A 17359-nucleotide genomic window follows, 5' to 3' on the forward strand; every position below is an offset into this window, starting at 1 on the left:
GGAACTGGAGTTCATCATTGTTAAACTTGTTAATGCTACACGCAAATTGATACACTGTTCATTTGATTATGATCATGATTACAACTTGAGAGTTGTTTACCAGTCTGTACATGCATCTTATATATTGTAGGAGCCTAGTATTAGTTTAGAGTTAGTTAACATTATTAATGCAGGATTATTTGTTACAGTGTAATATGTGAACAGTTAAAGTAGTTAACCATTGGCCTTAAACCTATGAGTAAATATTTTTATAAAAGGTGGTATTGTGGACCTTTGATATTATTAAAACCTACATTTTATTAGATAAAGGGTACCATGGACCGTTGATAGCTATGATAGAGGGATACGTAGAGATGTACTGTAAAACATCTAGCAATTTGCCTTGGTGGATGTGTTCGTAAGCTGTGCTGTGTTTTGTGTAAAAAGTTTTTTTGACTTCTATGTTACTGTTAAATCTATAAATCATCATTCACAACCTGGAATATCAAGGGAACATTTCTGTGTGTTGATCTGAGAGAGGCTGTGGATGGAAATTTAACCTGGATGTAAGGCAAGTGGAAATAAATGTGCAAACCCTTTACATGACTCTTCCTTGCCTTGGTGATTGAGAAACTGAAACAGCACATACATTTACCTGAATTAGTAACACGTGCCATTTTGCATGCTGATATTAAATTATGTGCAAACACCCTTCACCCAGCACGACATGGCACTGAGTCCCTGTGGAAAGCATGAGTGGCAATTTTGGCAAACCCAACCAGAACTACTCACCAGATCCAGTGGAGACTGCTCCTGACTGGACTCCTTTGGTGACTGCCTCCACCTGGTCTGGATTCGTCATTATTTTCACTGTTTCATCATGTCCAACTGCACCTTCATCATCTTCACCCCCTGAGGCAACAGTCTGTTTGCCATGGCAGATGCTCACTGGCTGCATGTCGCTCACTGTGAGCTGGTACAGACACGTCTGTGGGATTAGAGCCTAAAATGGGTCATATTATGATATTTTTGTAAACTCGGGTGAGGACAGACAGACTTTTATACTGACTAGACTTTAAGACTTTACCTTGAGTCCTAGCTGTGGTTGACACGTGGTGACGTGACGCGGCCTGTGAACGGACGCTTCACTGACTGCAAAAATCCTCGGTAGGCAGTGTTGCCAGATCAGATTGACAGTTTCCAGCCCAATCACATCGTAGAACCCGCCCAATCCAATAAAAACCAGCCCAAACCACGAAGTTGCCAGTTACTCGTGTAAACCCGTAAAATCATAACACATAGACATCCAGAGCTTCATATAGCATCAAATAGCCACACATAAATGATAGATTAACAGGTTTAATGCAACCAACAAGAGCGCAGTAAATCAACCATTGGCTACACAAATTGCAAGATGAACCTCTGGCATCCTAGCGCCAGGCCCAGATTAGTAATAATAACAGCTGCACGTAAAAAGTTGCACTTTTAACCGTGTAGGCCTAATATATTTATACCCTTACCCCACTTCGGCATGATGCTGCTGCTTAGCTAGGTCACCCGCTTCATATTTAGCGCGGCTACAGTGCTGAACTGACGTCACGGACCGGTACGTTGCCGTATGCCGATTGAATAGCCCACAACTACCTCAATTATTTATTTATTTAAACTATTTATTTATTTATTTATTTGAGAGAGAGAGAGAGAGAGCTGTTTTTACAATATTAAAAAACCCGCCAAATGTGGACAAAAGCAGCCCAAATTTTATTCACCCGCCCAATGTATTTTTTCCCCGCCTGACGTAAACAAAAGAAGCCCAATTGGGCGGAAAACCGCCCAATCTGGCAACACTGTCGGTAGGTTCAAACTTTGTGAAAACGTCCACTTTAGGCTCAACAGGACGCGACCGAGGAGCATGACACGAGTGGGAAACTTTGGCTAACGAATAAAATAATAAAGGTAACAGATAGCTAGTTATACACATATTACAACTAACTAAATGTTAATCTTCAACTATGTTTACCGACGAGAAGCCCAACACAACTCCTGTTAAAGTAAATCAAACTCCTAAGCTGCAGCTGTGCTACTGAGCTAATCAAGTGTTAGCTATTTCCATAACTAGCTTAACTAACAGGGCACTCATGATCGATAACCAGGTCTCCGGATGTTGATGCAGAAAGCTCGCGGGCGCCAGTCTTCCCCGGAGGAAAAGTTGGAGCGGATGACAGAAAATGACACTGGAGCACACGCGCTAATTCACACTACCATAACAGGTAAGAGCGTCTGTTTGTAAACAATGTCAAACTTCCGGTCTTATTTTCAGAGTAAAGTAGGTTTTTTATTTTCAAATTAAAAGCGCATGGTACTTTTCCAAAACATTGTGTAATTGTGTAAAGTGTTGTGTTGCTTTCATTTCTTTTGGCATGGTTGAATTATATAATGATATACTGTATTCTGTTCTATCATGTCTAGTAATTATAGCAACTTTTACACCACTACATTTCCTCTAACTGTCTTTGTTACTCGTTACTACCAAATACAATCAGAAGAAGAGTTGCTAATGGTCTATATTTATATAACGCTTTTCTAGTCTTGATGAGCTGCTTTACACTATACCATTCACCCAATCACACGCTTCAACATTAAGTTAGGAATTGAACCCACAACCCTTCATTTGAAAGACAACCTGTCCTACCACTGAGCTATCATTGCCCATTTCTAACTCCTCACTTTTTTTTATACTTTTACTTTTACTTGTAAAACTTGAGTACATTTTACATCCGACTTGAGTACAGTAAATGTCATATAATTTAATACTTTTACTTACTCCAACTTCTACCAAAGTAATTTTCTGGTAAGATACTTGTACATTAACTCAAGTATCCCGTTTAGGTACTTTAGACAAGACTGGAAAAGAGCAATATACAGGTTGGGTAGTCCTGTGACCTCTGCACTGTTTAATGTCTTACTGTGCATCAAAGTCTTACTGCATTGTATACATCTACTATAGACAGCCTAAAGGTACTGTTTTTTTGAAAACAAGCTTGGTTGAATTGGTGCATTGCCTTACTCAGCAACTAGCACCAACAGCTATTTTGCACATTATCAGTGCTTTGCAGGCTTGTTTACTTTTTGCTCCTTTTAAATGAGCCCTCTCCATAAACTTAAACGCATTTAACATTTTATTGCTCAATTAACGCTCCATGTAATGTAGTGTACAAAAAGAGGCACACAAGCAATTGTGTAATTATTGTCTGAATGGGTAAAATGTCCAAAAGCCCTTACTGGTACAAAGATGCATTTCATAATGGCCGCTTTTACAACTAAGGGCAGACAGTAGCAAATAACACCCATTGCTATTCTCTATTTAAGAGACTTTACATGTATGCTGATGATTAACATACTATGCATAATTATAATATTTAGCCTTGTATCAGACTAAAAAGTGATCTTTATTACTCAATATTATATAATGATTTAATTTCCTCATTGAATTGTAGTGTGCAATGTGCAGTTGTGAGCAGGTGTGCAGTTGCTGTCTGTATGGCACACCAATGCATTTTTGTTCACCTGAATCACTTTTTACTTTTTTTTAATCACTTATTATTTATCAAACTTTGGAAATTTTATTAGAAAATGTAAGCTTTTGAAGGGGTTGTTTGGCCTGGGAAGACGTCTCACCAGTTCCACCTGAAACAGTTCTCCAGAGCAGTACATGTGATATGTTTCATTTAGATCTGTACACGTTAGTGTGCAGAGTAGACCTATCATGCAAACATCAAAATAGGAAAATACACACAGTAGCCTGTACCCCAGTTTAGGCCACTGTCATAATATCACATTTACAAGGGGATATGTGCCTTGCACAATGATATTAGGTCTGTTTCCTGTCAAATTATCACGCTTTTTTCTAATTATGGTTCTTTTGACCTTGCTAATTAGTGCAAAGCTGTGTCACCATCTCTCATATAGTGTGTCACAGCAGAAACGTGGCATCACGTTTCAGAGACACAGAGATAGACTGGCAGAGCACGACAATCTCACATGTACAGTAAAACCAGCAGGGAGCAGCACTGCACATTTTTTTTTACTGTTACATTTGAACAATTGAACCTGTTCCTTTCTGGGAGTGTACATTTATTTGAAGAGCTCCATAGGAATTTGAAGAAAATCCAATCTATGCCACGCTCACTAAATGCTTTGCTGCTGTTCAAAAGAAGCACATCACAAATCTCTGAAACCCAAAACCCCAGCTGTTATTTGCACACACTATACTCAAAAAAAAGAGGTGCACCAAGGCTAGAGCCAAAACTAGTAATCACACTGTTATTATATCATTTTACTGTATCATTTAACACATTTATTAAATTGTTTTTCATAGATGAGAATACTTCAGTGCTTACTGAGCGACAGAAATACTTGTAAGGCAGTTAATTTCACATTTGGGTGAGGAGAAGTTTTATGTTCTCTGTAGCACTCAGCATTGTAGATGACATAGTGTGGCAGCTGAGGGGAAAATGAACAGCTCAGAGAGAAAGTCATCCACTGGTTTGTCTGCAGGTGTTGGAGTCTCTTTTTTGAGAGTCTTTGGCAGACACTGACAGTGTGTGAAGGGTTTTTCTCTCCCGTGTCAGACTTTCTGCAGGGAGTGAGACGGCTCCGGGGGGGTTCTCCTTAGTCTCACCCATGTATGATGATGTAACAAAAGACATTTTTGTGCAGCTCTCATTGTGTAGCACTGTCTACATAACAACATGCAAAGTCTGCTTGAGACAGACGTCTTCAGTGTCTTCACATTGGCTTTTGATGTTAGATTCAGCCTTTCAACCGTCTCCTGTGGCATTTTGGTACAAAACACAAACATTTTTTTGATTTTGAAAAGAGGGAGTGATGCTTAATTTACAATGAGCACAACTTTGATTTTATCATTCGTCTTTGAATTAATTTAACAATGCTACTCAGTCATACATGCCCGCAAAGCCTGCAGCAGTCCCCACTGTTTTTACAAGCTGTGACAAACTCTGGCCAGAAGATGGTAATTGAGTATCAGGAGTCCATCTGTTTGATTGAGGGAATGCAGGAATCTTAACAGAGAAGTGTAAGAGCCGGTTTGGCCTTCAGCCTAACTTTTAGATCATGCCATGTCTGGAGTGCATCAGCAGATTTTAGGATGGTGCCAGAATCTAAAGCAAACAGATGTCTCATTTGTACCTTCTGGTGCAGTTTGTGACTCCTAATTATATCAAACATGTCTGTTATTATCAAGCATCAATAAAACAAAAAAAGGATCCCACAATAAAAGCACCCAGCAGCAAAATAAAGGTGGATAACAAAGGCTGACATCAAATATCTGACCAAATAAAGTAAAACAAAACCAAGAAATCTTGATTTACACATATTTTGTGTTATATAGTGCTGTGGCTACCAATTTATCTGACATGGAGTCTAATAATGTGTCTTCAGAGTGTGGAAAAGAAAATTAAGTTCAAATTGACAAATTAACATACCTGAAACATACTAGTTCCTATGGTGGAGACATTCTTATGTGCATTTAATTTAAAGGAAAACACATGGAATGGAAACGGACAAAAACTCTGCAGCAAGGATAATCCACAATGTTTTTTTTAGGGGGGGGTGGGGGTAACATTTTACATTATTCTCTGCCCTGAACTTCCCTTGCCACAAAAAAAACAAAACAGCAGTAATCAACAGTTAACAGACATAAATCCTCTTAATATTTCAGTACTGAGTAGAGCAGACGTCGACCTTTCCACAAACAAGGCCATTCCATATTAACATTGTGAAATGCACACAGTACACAATGAAACAACTATATAAATGCATTGAATCCTCAGATATGTACGACCGTAATATACGATAAAATGAGACTCAAGCTGCTTTAAAACATGTAACCTGTGAAGCAACTCGTTTTCCTTCATAACCGGCTTTCTGATCTCTCCTTTTTAACACCCTCAATTATAGCAAAATTAGACTTTCTCTCGTCTTGGCAGAAGCAACATGTTAGATTAAAAGTCAAGGCTTTGTACACACTCACACACACACTCGCTCACAGTCACAGACATTGCCCTCAGTTATTATGCATTCATAAATCAAAAGGTTGTGACGGGAATTAATCTAAAACGATGGTGAATGTAAGTCACAGGATGCAAATATGACAGCTTTATTAGAAAACTAGATTGCTTAAATTTGTCTGAATTAATGTGACACTTTTTTTGATTAAATAGAGCCGCCGACCCCTCCGCACCCCCCCCCCCCCCCCCCCCCTTAACTAACTGCGTTAAGGAACATGCGCATTCTCATTTTCCTGCAGTTGGGGTTTCTGTTGTTGTCAATTCACCGAGTAATGAACAATACAGCAATACTTTTTAATCATGTTAGATCTATGTATCTCAGACTGACACTCCCCCTCTCTCTCATTACAGACCACTACCCTCCCGTCCACCTCTGTGTGGGAATTTTGCAAATACTATTGCAGTTATTATTATTAAATGTGAATTTAACATGTCAGCATGCTGCGCGTAAACACGTGTAGCCACAGCCTGTGCTAATTGTAACGTAATTCACGGATGTATTAGGTCATAAACCAAACTAATGGAACATACAGAGTTCTTTTCTCTCTGAGCTTTGCTGCTAGCTCACCTTAAAACACCGAGGTTTTTATTGATTCAAGTTTTCTGCTTTGTGTTATGTAACGTTTAATTTTAATTGTGCTCTATGGCTTTTTACAAAAGAAGAAATACGATTTTAATCAAACATTTTAACCCCGTTGACATTGTTTTGCTCTCGTAATTCATCTTACATGAGTTTTTTTTTCCATCCACAATTTAAAAAAAACTCAATATACTGTAGCCTTTATTTACTTTTGTAGGTTTTAAAAAACAATAACCTGATAGGCAATGCAAACAGAATGTATCTGTTTTTGTCCATCACTTGCTTTTATACTGTATGAAAGACTTGTGCAGCAAAGTTGGAAGAAACAACTCAGAGCACAAGCTGTTCAGTCTGTACGGTTCTGGCTATTTATCTTGCTCAATGTCTTTCTTCACTGTCTCAGTGTTGCCCTTCCTCATTATCCCCCAACCCCTCTCTCTCTCTCTCTCTCTCTCTCTCTCTCTCTCTCTCTCTCTCTCTCTCAGGCTCTACCCTTTGGTGCTCGCTCACCCTGCAAAAGTTTCAGTTCTCCTATTGAAGTCAACGAAGCAGAATGAAAAATTCTTTAAGATGTACAGCTACATCACTTCAATCTTAAATGTCAGTGCTATTTTTTCTCTTTTGTTTTTGTTTTTTTGCAAAAAAAACACAGCCTGTAAATAGTCCCCTCTCCCAATTTACAGCATTTACAGAGCAGGCAGTGGATGTTAGTCAGAGGGGACGTGAAATAAGTTTTTTTGGGGGGTGTTTGGATGAAAAATGAGGATTGACGTATCTGACTGAAGTCGTTTCAGCTTTGGAAAGGAGGGTGTGGGAGGAAGGGGAATAAGCAGACTGCCGCAGGGCGAGGAAATCTAAGTGGCAGGTAACAAGAGAATGCAGATCATAGGCACAACAAGACTGTGGCCTGGAGGTATGTGCGCCGCAGTTTTGTATTCGACACAAACAGCCTTGTGGAGCCAGTGGTGGGACTGCGGGATGCGTGGGGGTGTGGGACTGTGCGTGTGTGAGTGTGTGGGGATAGGTTGGGTGGGTGCATGGGTGGGTGGGGTGCTGGATGTAAGAGCTAAAGAGTGCTTTGGGAGTTGAGCCAGGAGGGATGTTGCAGCAGTCCAGGCGGGGTGACTAAAGCATCAAAGGGGAGTTGGTTTGATTCCCTTGCGAGGGAGGCAGTGGAGGTTTGGTTCAGTGGATGGTGGAGACTGCAAACCTGCAGCAGCACAAGAAACATTAACAGTGGTACGATGCACTTTACAGCAATCATCTGTGTGTATGTGCAGGTTAGAAACAAGAACTAAAGATACAGCACACTGTTCGATCGTGGCTCAGCTGCTGCCTGCAAATCATTCAAATGACTCTGGTGGATAAAATTCCCCTGCTGCCAAACCTCCAGCACTGGTAGACATCAGATGAGCACATTCTGAAAGCAAGCGAGGGCCACGGATTGAGTCACATCTTCCATTAATTTCATGTAAAAGAAATTAGGGGTTACAAGTCTTTGAGCTGCCACTTCATCTCACCCTGCGATGTTCAGTGGTTGTTGTTACAAAACATCACAAATGTTAAAATGCAAAATATAATAACTGTGTTCAGAAATGCTTTGAGTAGCTGTGTGTGTGTATGTGTCCATTCTCCCTCTGCTGTCTTCACAGCAGGAGTCAAGCTTCTTATAGAAAACAGAAGACGGAGCGACACTGAGATTTAGCTTGTGTGTGTGTGTGTGTGTGTGTGAATGTGAGTCCCAGTGCTTTTGTGCTGTAAAGTCCATGTGAACCCAGCTTGCACAAAGTATGCACAGCATTTATGTGTTGTAACCTCGCACAGTGTCTTCTCGCATATGTTTATCGGTGCGCCTCATTGTCGCCTGTGTGGGTTGTTGCATGTGATTGTCATGGGAGTGTAATTCCTTTGATCATGACAGCATGGAGAAGCAGATTACCTTTCAGTGCCGCAATGACAGAGGAGTGCTCTCCTGTTGACAAACCTCAACCAGCAAATTTAATATCCCCCCCTCACTTCACTGACAAACACTGGGCAGCAGGACCAGTATATGAAGTCAGACTGATATTTGTCAGTGAGTATAATGCCTAATAATGTGCCTTATTATTCCATTTCTGGGAAATGGAGGATACAGTGTTGTGCCAAGGCTGCAGAGGGCTGTGTTGAGCTTTTTAACAGATTGCACCACTGTGCCAAATTCATCTGTGAGAAGATTAAAATGGATCTCTGAAGTATTGATATAGCGCGAGGATTGCTGGCTGGAAAATTATAATTTACATCAAAGATGCTGGTGATATGATAGCACTAAAGCATAGCCAATCCTTTCTAATTAAAATAACATGCGTCACTACAGGGATGGATGAAGTAGTTTAAATCAGAGCTTTCACAGGGGCCAGTTGGAATGAAGAGAGAAGACGACGATGCATTGCTTTTCCGTTCAGTGCATGTGCAGCATTGTCTGCAGTGCTTTTCTCTGCTAGATATATATTAGTGGATTAATCACATTCCGTAGTTGTGTTGTATTTTACTTTTATACCGAGACAATAATACGGTTGTCTTGAAAATATACACCCCCGTATGCACATGGATGGTCACATTAGGAGAAGTTCTGCCCAACCGTTAAAATACTATTCCCTGTTTTACCTCACTTCAACCCTTCACCATCAGCTTCCCCGTGCACCGCTGTGTCCCTTTACAGAAAATAGTTTGACATTTTTTTGAGAAACATTATGTGGTTTCATGCAGAGAGTTACGTAGATGAAAAGAGAGTTGCAAATCTCATATCTGTACAGTAAATAAACAGCAGGAGCTTGACAGCAAGCCACGGCTTTGCTGAAAGAAACATCGCAAACCAAACGCACTAATCAACACATTTTATTCACTCGGCACTAAAACCAAAATGTTATAAGAGTAAGAGGTTGTGACAGAAGTATGCGTTTACTGCCTGTGCCCTTTTGGTTAGATGCAATACTATCATAGAGTCTTGTCATCACAGAGCCAGTGCTGCTTGCCTCTGGTGTTTCCTGCTATGAATCTACATATTTAGCAAACAGATCCTCCGATGTCACCTCAAACAATATATTTTTCCTAAAATAGTCATTTGTTCTAATATCGTTGAAGACAGATTGCACAAAAAAAATGAACGACTTACAGCCTTTGACATCACAACCTCTGCAGATATTGCATGAATGACAATATCTGCTTTCACAATTACGTTAAAGCTGCAGTGCGTAACATTTAAATATAAATAAATGTGTGTTATATTGAAACCATTACTGCCTCATACTTTTCAAAACGACGGGCATCATGGGGACCAAAAAAAAAAAAACTTCATACAGCAGCACTATCACAAAAAACACCACATTTTTCAATTTTAGTTTTCGTTAACTATAATAACCTTGCTCCCTGCACAGCCGCCTGACTTTGTGTCTGCGTGTGCCACTCATAACTGCTGCTGTTCCCTTCACCACACAGCTCCAATTAGGTTTCCTGGATGCAGTCTTGGCAAGCAATGCCACAATAAATGGCAGATATGAAACACAAAACCTAGCGAAGTACAATAGAAACATACATTGATTGTCGCTGAGATTCTCTCTTGAGTCTCTTTCACTTTAAGTGTGTTTATGTGTGAGAGTGGGTTAAGGGCGGAGGAGAGGAAAAATAGGTCAATCACCACAGGGTCACAGAGGCAGTCGACTGTTTTGGTAACTGCTCAGAAATCCACAGGAGGAGATTGAGGTTCTGCACTAGAGCTTTAACGTTTCAAATTAAACCTTGATTCCAAGAATTCCGGTCAGTGGTTACATATAACACTGCTCTTTCCCTGCTGCCTCATGCTGTTTCCGTGAGGTGTGGTAACCTGGGCGAGTCCATTTCCAGTCTTGAAAAGCTCATGAATGTCCTGCCAGGACAGTGATAGAGTAGCAGCAGAGTGCTATTGTAACGCTGGCCAGCGTGCCAGCTCCTGCAAACTCATCATACAGTCAAATGTTGGCTTTTGTGCTTAGTGGTGTCTGCTGTGAAATGTTGCCATCCCAGGAATTATTAATGATGGGCATATGAAGATGGATGTACAGTAAACAGCTTATTGTGAATACGAACTCAGCGGGATCAGAGGCAACCAAGCAGAGTGCTGTAAACACCGTCTGTAAACACACTCGAGACTTCTGGCAACATGAAACTCATCATGGGGCGAGTGTGATCAAAGGCTGGTGGCACTGCTGATCCTGAAATCTGTTTAGGATTTATGAGATGACCGGGGTGGAAGACATCAGACATTAAAAAGGTTGCTGTAAATCGAAGCATCAATGAGAGATGGAGTCCTGTGTGCATGGTTTATTTGGTGCATAAAATTTTAATTTTATGAGTGTGAGGCGGATGAAAAAAAATGAATAATATATCACAAAGCAACATGTGCTGAGGCTTGACAGTTATGTTGTTAGGTGTTGAATAGGTTGTTCGGATTTCAGTGATTAATCTACCACTCTCTCTCTCTCTCTCTCTCTCTCACGCACAAACACTCGCATCCTTTGCCACATGTTGCAAAGCTGTGACAACAGTTTGGACTTGGCAACCAAACCAGCAATCACCAGCTGCTGATGTCTGAACTTGTCAGCATGGGGTAGAGGTTAAGAACTAAGTAGGAGAGAAGGGAGAACGTTCCATGATGTTTGGATCATTAGTGCAGCAGAGTTTTTGTTCCTCCTTGCAGATGCCAATCCTGTCTTGCAACATTATTACTTTACCGTGGTTTCATTTAACGACTTGTATTTTTGTATTGTCCCTGTAAAACATTTATTCTTTTAGAGGCTGAATAAAACATTACACATGCATTAATCATTTTAAATGCCACTAGAAGAACAGATCACAAAGCGAGTTAAAAAGTTTGGTAGAAAGTTTGACTGTCCCCAACCTCCTCTATTGCTTTTAATTGTCTGTAGACCCCAAAAGTCTAAAAGATGTGATGTTATACGCGCTCCTGCATGGCACAGGTAAACATTAGTGGCTGACTTCCCTGCACTGTCACTGAAGCAATGCGTAGGAAGGTTGTGGGCGAGTTGTAGTTCACATATGAATAAAGTCTAAGCTAATATCAACAAACGCCGACTCCCAGTACAACAAAAGGAAACCCAGCAAAAGCAAAAAAAGAGCAAAAGAACATTTTCTCAAGTGCAGCCCAAAGGGAGCCGTACAAGAAAGTAACAAGTGCTGTGTTGCTTTAGTTACCTAATCATCTGTACATCTTGTCCATGAGTAAATTATTGCAGTGTCTTCTTTCTGATGGAGCACACAATTCTAACTTGCAGCTGTTGTGAGCGCCAGGAAACACAAACAAATTGATGAGGCTCCAGTTTACTCAGTGCCACATGTGTCACTATAGAGAACTGTTTTTGGAATTGTGCGTCCAAGTCTTCTACAATAAGCTCCTGTGAATAATGGGCATTAGAGTGAATAAGCTCTAATCGTCAGATGTCGATGATGTACATATTTCTTTTTTTTTAAAGGGCCATTGTGTAAGAATCAGTGACATCACATACACTCACCCCCTCTGTTTTTCGAGTGTGTCGGTTATCCACGGTGGCCTTTGCAAACCAGAAAGGATGTAAACACTCTCCACTCTCTCTCTGCCATTTTCTTCTTCTGCTTCTTCATCGATTGGTCTATGCATTGGGTTTATGGGGAGGAGTTATTCATCTTTATTTGCATAATAAGGCTTTCAATGCAAAATGTCAAACACTCTGGCTCTGGTTTGTCCATTTTGGTTGCGATAGAAACATTGCAGCACGGGGGCGGCGCTAGAGTGAGTCGTCTTTCAACTCAAAGGTCATGGGTTCGATTTCCGGCTCCACTAGTTTACTTGAGCAAGACGCTTAACCATCACATTTTTTCCTGATGGCAGCGTGTAAATGGGGATGAAAGATGAGTGAGAGAGAGATGCACTGCACATGGAAGTGCTGTATGAAAGTGTAAGTCACTGAGTGAATGACAAAGCAAATTTGAGTGGTCACGAAAACTAGAAAAGTGCTAAATAAATACAAACTATTTACCATTTACAAGATGGTGGACTCCATAATACAAGGCCCTTGCCTAAAGAACTTATATAATGGCTATTAAAGGCTATTAAAACCAACTTATTTCATTTCAAATACAAACATACTTACTAGAAATATTTTAAATTGAATTTTAACGTGTCACATTGTTGTGTACTTGAGTGTGGTGAGTGTGTGTGTTGATTTAAACGAAATCCATCAAGGTTAACAGTAAACATCCACTCAGCAGACTAATAAGGACATCTGTGCTTCTACACTGACACTGTGTGTTTGTGAGTGGGAGAAATTATTTAAATAATTTACACATACAGACACACTGTATGTAATTCATTGTGTATGTACATGCATTGCCCATGTATGTGTGTGTGTGTGTGTGTGTGAATCATGTGGGGTTGTTTTTGTGTGTGTATGTGTGATTGTCTCAAACCCATGCTCCACCCCCTTAGGTGTGGTTCAGGTTGTATGTAATGCACCTAGCCCAGGGGCAAGTGTAGCCAGGTTGTGTAAATAAATTAAAGCAACAAATTATGTTTAAAAGCTTTTCCCTCAGGCAACAGAGAGAACTAAGATCCATTATTCATTGCTCTTACTGCCGGGAATCTAAAGGCAGGTGTGTGTGTGTGTGTCGTATTTTTGTTTTGTCAATTATTCAAAGATTAACTGCCCACACCCCATTAAATTATCTTGGTGATGAAATTGAATAACATTTACATGTTGATACTTTTAATGGAAATTCACAACAAAGGACGTTGATCTTCCGTTTCGTGTTTCCGCCTAATGGAGAGAGATCGTGGTCACACCCTGCACAGTTGACATTGCAGTCTCCTTTGCATCGACAACTTAGTTTCAGTGAGAGTGTTGTTGTTTATCAGAATTGCTTATTGAAATAATCTCTGGCAAAATATGCTCCAAAGTGAGACATTATATTCATGGATTTAAAAAAAGAAAAAAAAACATTCACCTCAGAGTTCTGGGCTGAAAGTTAAAGCGTGCACTTGATGTATAACTATAGAGAATCACTACACAGGGGAGCTGCAGCAGTCTCTTCCAGGTCATATGAGTTATAATTCTGCCAGCATGTCCTGGTCAGTACAAGGATACTCCCCAGCATGTCATCAGTAACAGTCCTAACACATAACCACACCATATGGTCTTATTCCCCCCTCTGTTATGAGTCTGTGGTGGGTCAAATATAGAAATGTAATATTAATGTGCAACAACAACAGTTATTTAACAAAAAAGTAATGACCGTATGTAATGATGATGCGTTTATATGGTGTACATTTTAGTTGTGTTATCTACTCACTCTGGTTTATGAAGCAATTATAAAGTAACTTGATCTGAGGTTCATTTTTAATCTCTTCTACAATTTTTTTTACAATGATTTTAATTAAAATATCTTGTTAAGTAGAATGTCATTTAATGACCAACTCCCTGCAAACTCACAGAGATTTTAATGCCACATTTATAAACTCACTACACTACACGTTTAAAATCCATTAAAGCTGTAATATAGTCATGATTTTGTCCCAATTTCATTTTAATTTCATGATGAAATTGAAACGAGTGAAGTGAACAGTACCACAGAGCTGACTGCAAGCGTGCTCGTTGTAATTAAAACACAATGCACCCCTCTCCCATTTTGTAAATAACACAATTGCAACCATGAGAATTGTAGAGTTTGTAAAATGACACGGCTGACAGCGGAGTCAAAATGTTACCGTTAAAGATGAGTTCTTTATCGCTGTTATCATTTCTTTCTTTTCACGTTAATCAAAAGATCATAAAATGACTCTTGTTTAATGTAAGCCATACACCACGGCGGCTTACACCCACCTGCTTTTGCTGTGCCAGTGCATACATCAGTTATTCTTCTAAGGGGACGATCACACAGAGATGCAGCGCAACAGGCAAAGCTGCTTCAAACATGCAGCGAAAAAAGCCAGTGTGGAAAAAAAAACAAAAAAAAAAAACATGCTGTGCCTTGTGCATCTGTGGAATAGGGCTGCATGCAAAAGCTGGTGACTAAATGTAAACATCAGGGAGACAAAAATGGATTCATGCAGATATCAAACTCTTGCCTGTGCTTTCTTTTCTTGGTGAGGAGGAAGGAAAAAGTCTTTCTGGTGTACCGATCTGGAAATCTCTGCATCTGCACATTCTGTTCAGACGATTGCAAATTGTTTCATATATAGATGAATAAAAACATTTTTAAAGTAACATGTATGCAATGTCAGTGGAGGCATGGCACAAGTTAGCAGTGTTGTAATTAATGTACTTAAGTACAAAATTCATGTATCTGTAATTCTGTAGCGTACCTTTTACTCCACTATACATTGCCTCTAATTATCTCTGTTATTAATCTTGATGAGCTGCTTCACACGACAGTTTTGCCATTCACCCATTCACATGCTTCAACGTGGGATTAAGTGTCTTGCTCAAGGACACATATAGATGAGCAGAGCCAGAAATCAAACCCACAACCTTCCAGAAAATACATTTCGATGCTTAAGTGCAGTAAATATACTTTAAGACTTTTACTTAAGTAATATTATAAAAAAAGGGATTTCAACTTCTACCAAAGTCATTTTCTGGTAAGATACTTTGTACCTTTACTCAAGTATCCCTTTAAGGTACTTTATACAAGACTGAAAGTGAGACCATAATGTCAGCAGACCAGCCTTTTAAACATACTTTGCTGCATCTGCAGCCACTTAATGGGCAAACCAGCCTGAGAGTGCATTTTGCATTTTGAAGCAGGAGCTAATACTACACAAACAAAAAAACATCCTCCTTTCTAGTATGTAGTTCACTTTTTCATCTTTAACTCTACAGAGAGCCTCCTTTAGTTTTGGAGTAAATATTTATACTACACCATCATAAACATCCAATCATCCATTGTGTATCGCTTTATTCTCACTGTCGTATTAAACTCATCGCTGATGCTCCTCCCCCTCCCTTCACCTTCCCTGGCTATGTACATTCGTTTTCAATGGGGCCGACAAACACAGGTGGTGGCTGGTAGGCATCCATTTTGCATGCTTCTGTGTGTGTGTGTGTGTGTGTGTGTGTGTGTATACAGTATAGTGCCGTGATGCAAGTCCTGTTTCTTGCGAAACCTGAGACTTTGTGAGATCTCCTGATTCTAAGGACCCCTTGGGTCTTGCAAGGCTGGCTCTGCACTAACAGATGGTCGGGGGACTGGAGACAACCCCCCAATCTCCTGGCAGCAAGCCATGTAATCATCACAATTACTCCGTAGCTGTTAAAGTAGGGTAAAAAATCCTGCATAGTTCCACTTTAAATGCTTTGAAAGGAAAGGGAGGAGTGAGCGAAAGGGGTCCTGTGTTTGCTTAAAACCTGCAGTCTCAACATTAGAAGTCCCCACTTCTCACACACTACTGCGACTTTGGTTTGAAACCTCCCTCTCCAGTTATCTCGTTTCAGCCAGACAACCTGCGTTTAAGCTATATACTGCAGCAGGAATACATTTCACACATATTTGACTTGGGCGTGAGCAAATTTCTTAAAGCCCCCTGTCAAAGCCTTGAGGTGGATGCTGGTGTGGTGGTGATGGTGGTGGTGGGGCTGAAGTATGGGCAGCGGCGCTGGAACGAGGTGGCAAATGGTGTAACAGGCGGAGAGAGTTGGATGGCAAGTGTTGCACTTTAAAGAGACCACAGAGTTGGATGGGTTTGTGTTTGTGGCGAATGAGGCATGTCACATGTAGTTGGTGCAGCTTGAGTTGACTGTCTGAATGCTCTGCTCCCTCCCTCCCTCCTGACCTCCGCAACACATAAAATGTAGTATTATCATATATATGTTGAATTTTTACGAGTCTATCAGGTGCTTAAATGTCAATAATATTGTTTATTTTTTTGCTAATATGAATTGTGAGGGTTCATGACCCGTTCGGAATGAGGGCCTTTCTGCATGGAGGTAGCAGGTTCTCCCCGTGTGTGTGTGTGTGGGTTTTCTCCAGGTTCTCCGGTTTCCTCCCACAGTCCCAAGACAGATTTGGGGATTAGGTAAATTGGACACTCTAAATTGACCGTTGGTGTGAGAGTGAATGGTTGTTTGTCTCTATGTGGCCCTGCGATGGACTCGTGCAGGATAAAGCAGTAGAAGATGGATGAATTGTGAGGGTTTAGTTTAGTGTTTTCTCTCTGTCGCCTACCGTCATCTACTTCTTAATCTCACCTGTTAGAGTCTGCCACAGGGAGTGTGCACTGTTTCTTCTCCTGCATACCCTCCCTAGCATATCTTCATCTTCCTGCCTGGCAGCTTGGAGCCTGATTGGTCATTGTTAAGCGAGGAGTTGAACCAAATGGAGAAATTCCACAAACCAGATAACAGAAACACTATGAACTTCAATGATGCAATGATGTGAAGGAGTTTTTCCTCACCTTTTTTTTTTTTTTAATTTTAGTCGGTGTTTAAATCTGTCTCAACTAGTCCATTCTCATGAGCACGAGTAAATGCTTAGGATTTTACCCACAAAATAATCCTAATACGTGTATGAAGATGATTTAATTCAGTGTAGAATAACCTGTAATGACCATGTAAGATCGTTACATGGTAGAAAATACGTCTTCAGTTGTTTAACTTGTATTGCTCGTCTCTCCTCTTCACTACATCAATAATTCTTTCTTCTTCTCCTG

At 40.3% G+C, this 17359-nt stretch overlaps 1 protein-coding gene and 1 long non-coding RNA gene across 2 annotated transcripts in view; one reads left to right on the plus strand and one right to left on the minus strand.

Moving 5' to 3' along the window:
- LOC131443344 (A-kinase anchor protein 7-like) overlaps positions 1–1145 on the minus strand; it is a 32887-nt gene extending 31742 nt beyond the window's left edge. Inside the window, exons 1-2 of the mRNA XM_058612878.1 lie at positions 1067–1145; positions 772–967 (exon numbers count right to left, since the gene is read on the minus strand). Coding sequence (XP_058468861.1) covers positions 772–937 — 166 coding nt within the window. The 5' untranslated portion in view covers positions 938–967; positions 1067–1145. The remainder of the gene's footprint in view (positions 1–771; positions 968–1066) is intronic.
- Positions 1146–2130: 985 nt separating this feature from the next.
- LOC131443346 (uncharacterized) overlaps positions 2131–17359 on the plus strand; it is a 35051-nt gene continuing 19822 nt past the window's right edge. The window contains exon 1 of the long non-coding RNA XR_009233603.1: positions 2131–2249. This is a non-coding gene — a long non-coding RNA (uncharacterized LOC131443346). The remainder of the gene's footprint in view (positions 2250–17359) is intronic.

Source organism: Solea solea, chromosome 17 (assembly GCF_958295425.1).
Source record: "Solea solea chromosome 17, fSolSol10.1, whole genome shotgun sequence".
NCBI classification, from domain to species: Eukaryota; Metazoa; Chordata; class Actinopteri; order Pleuronectiformes; family Soleidae; genus Solea; species Solea solea.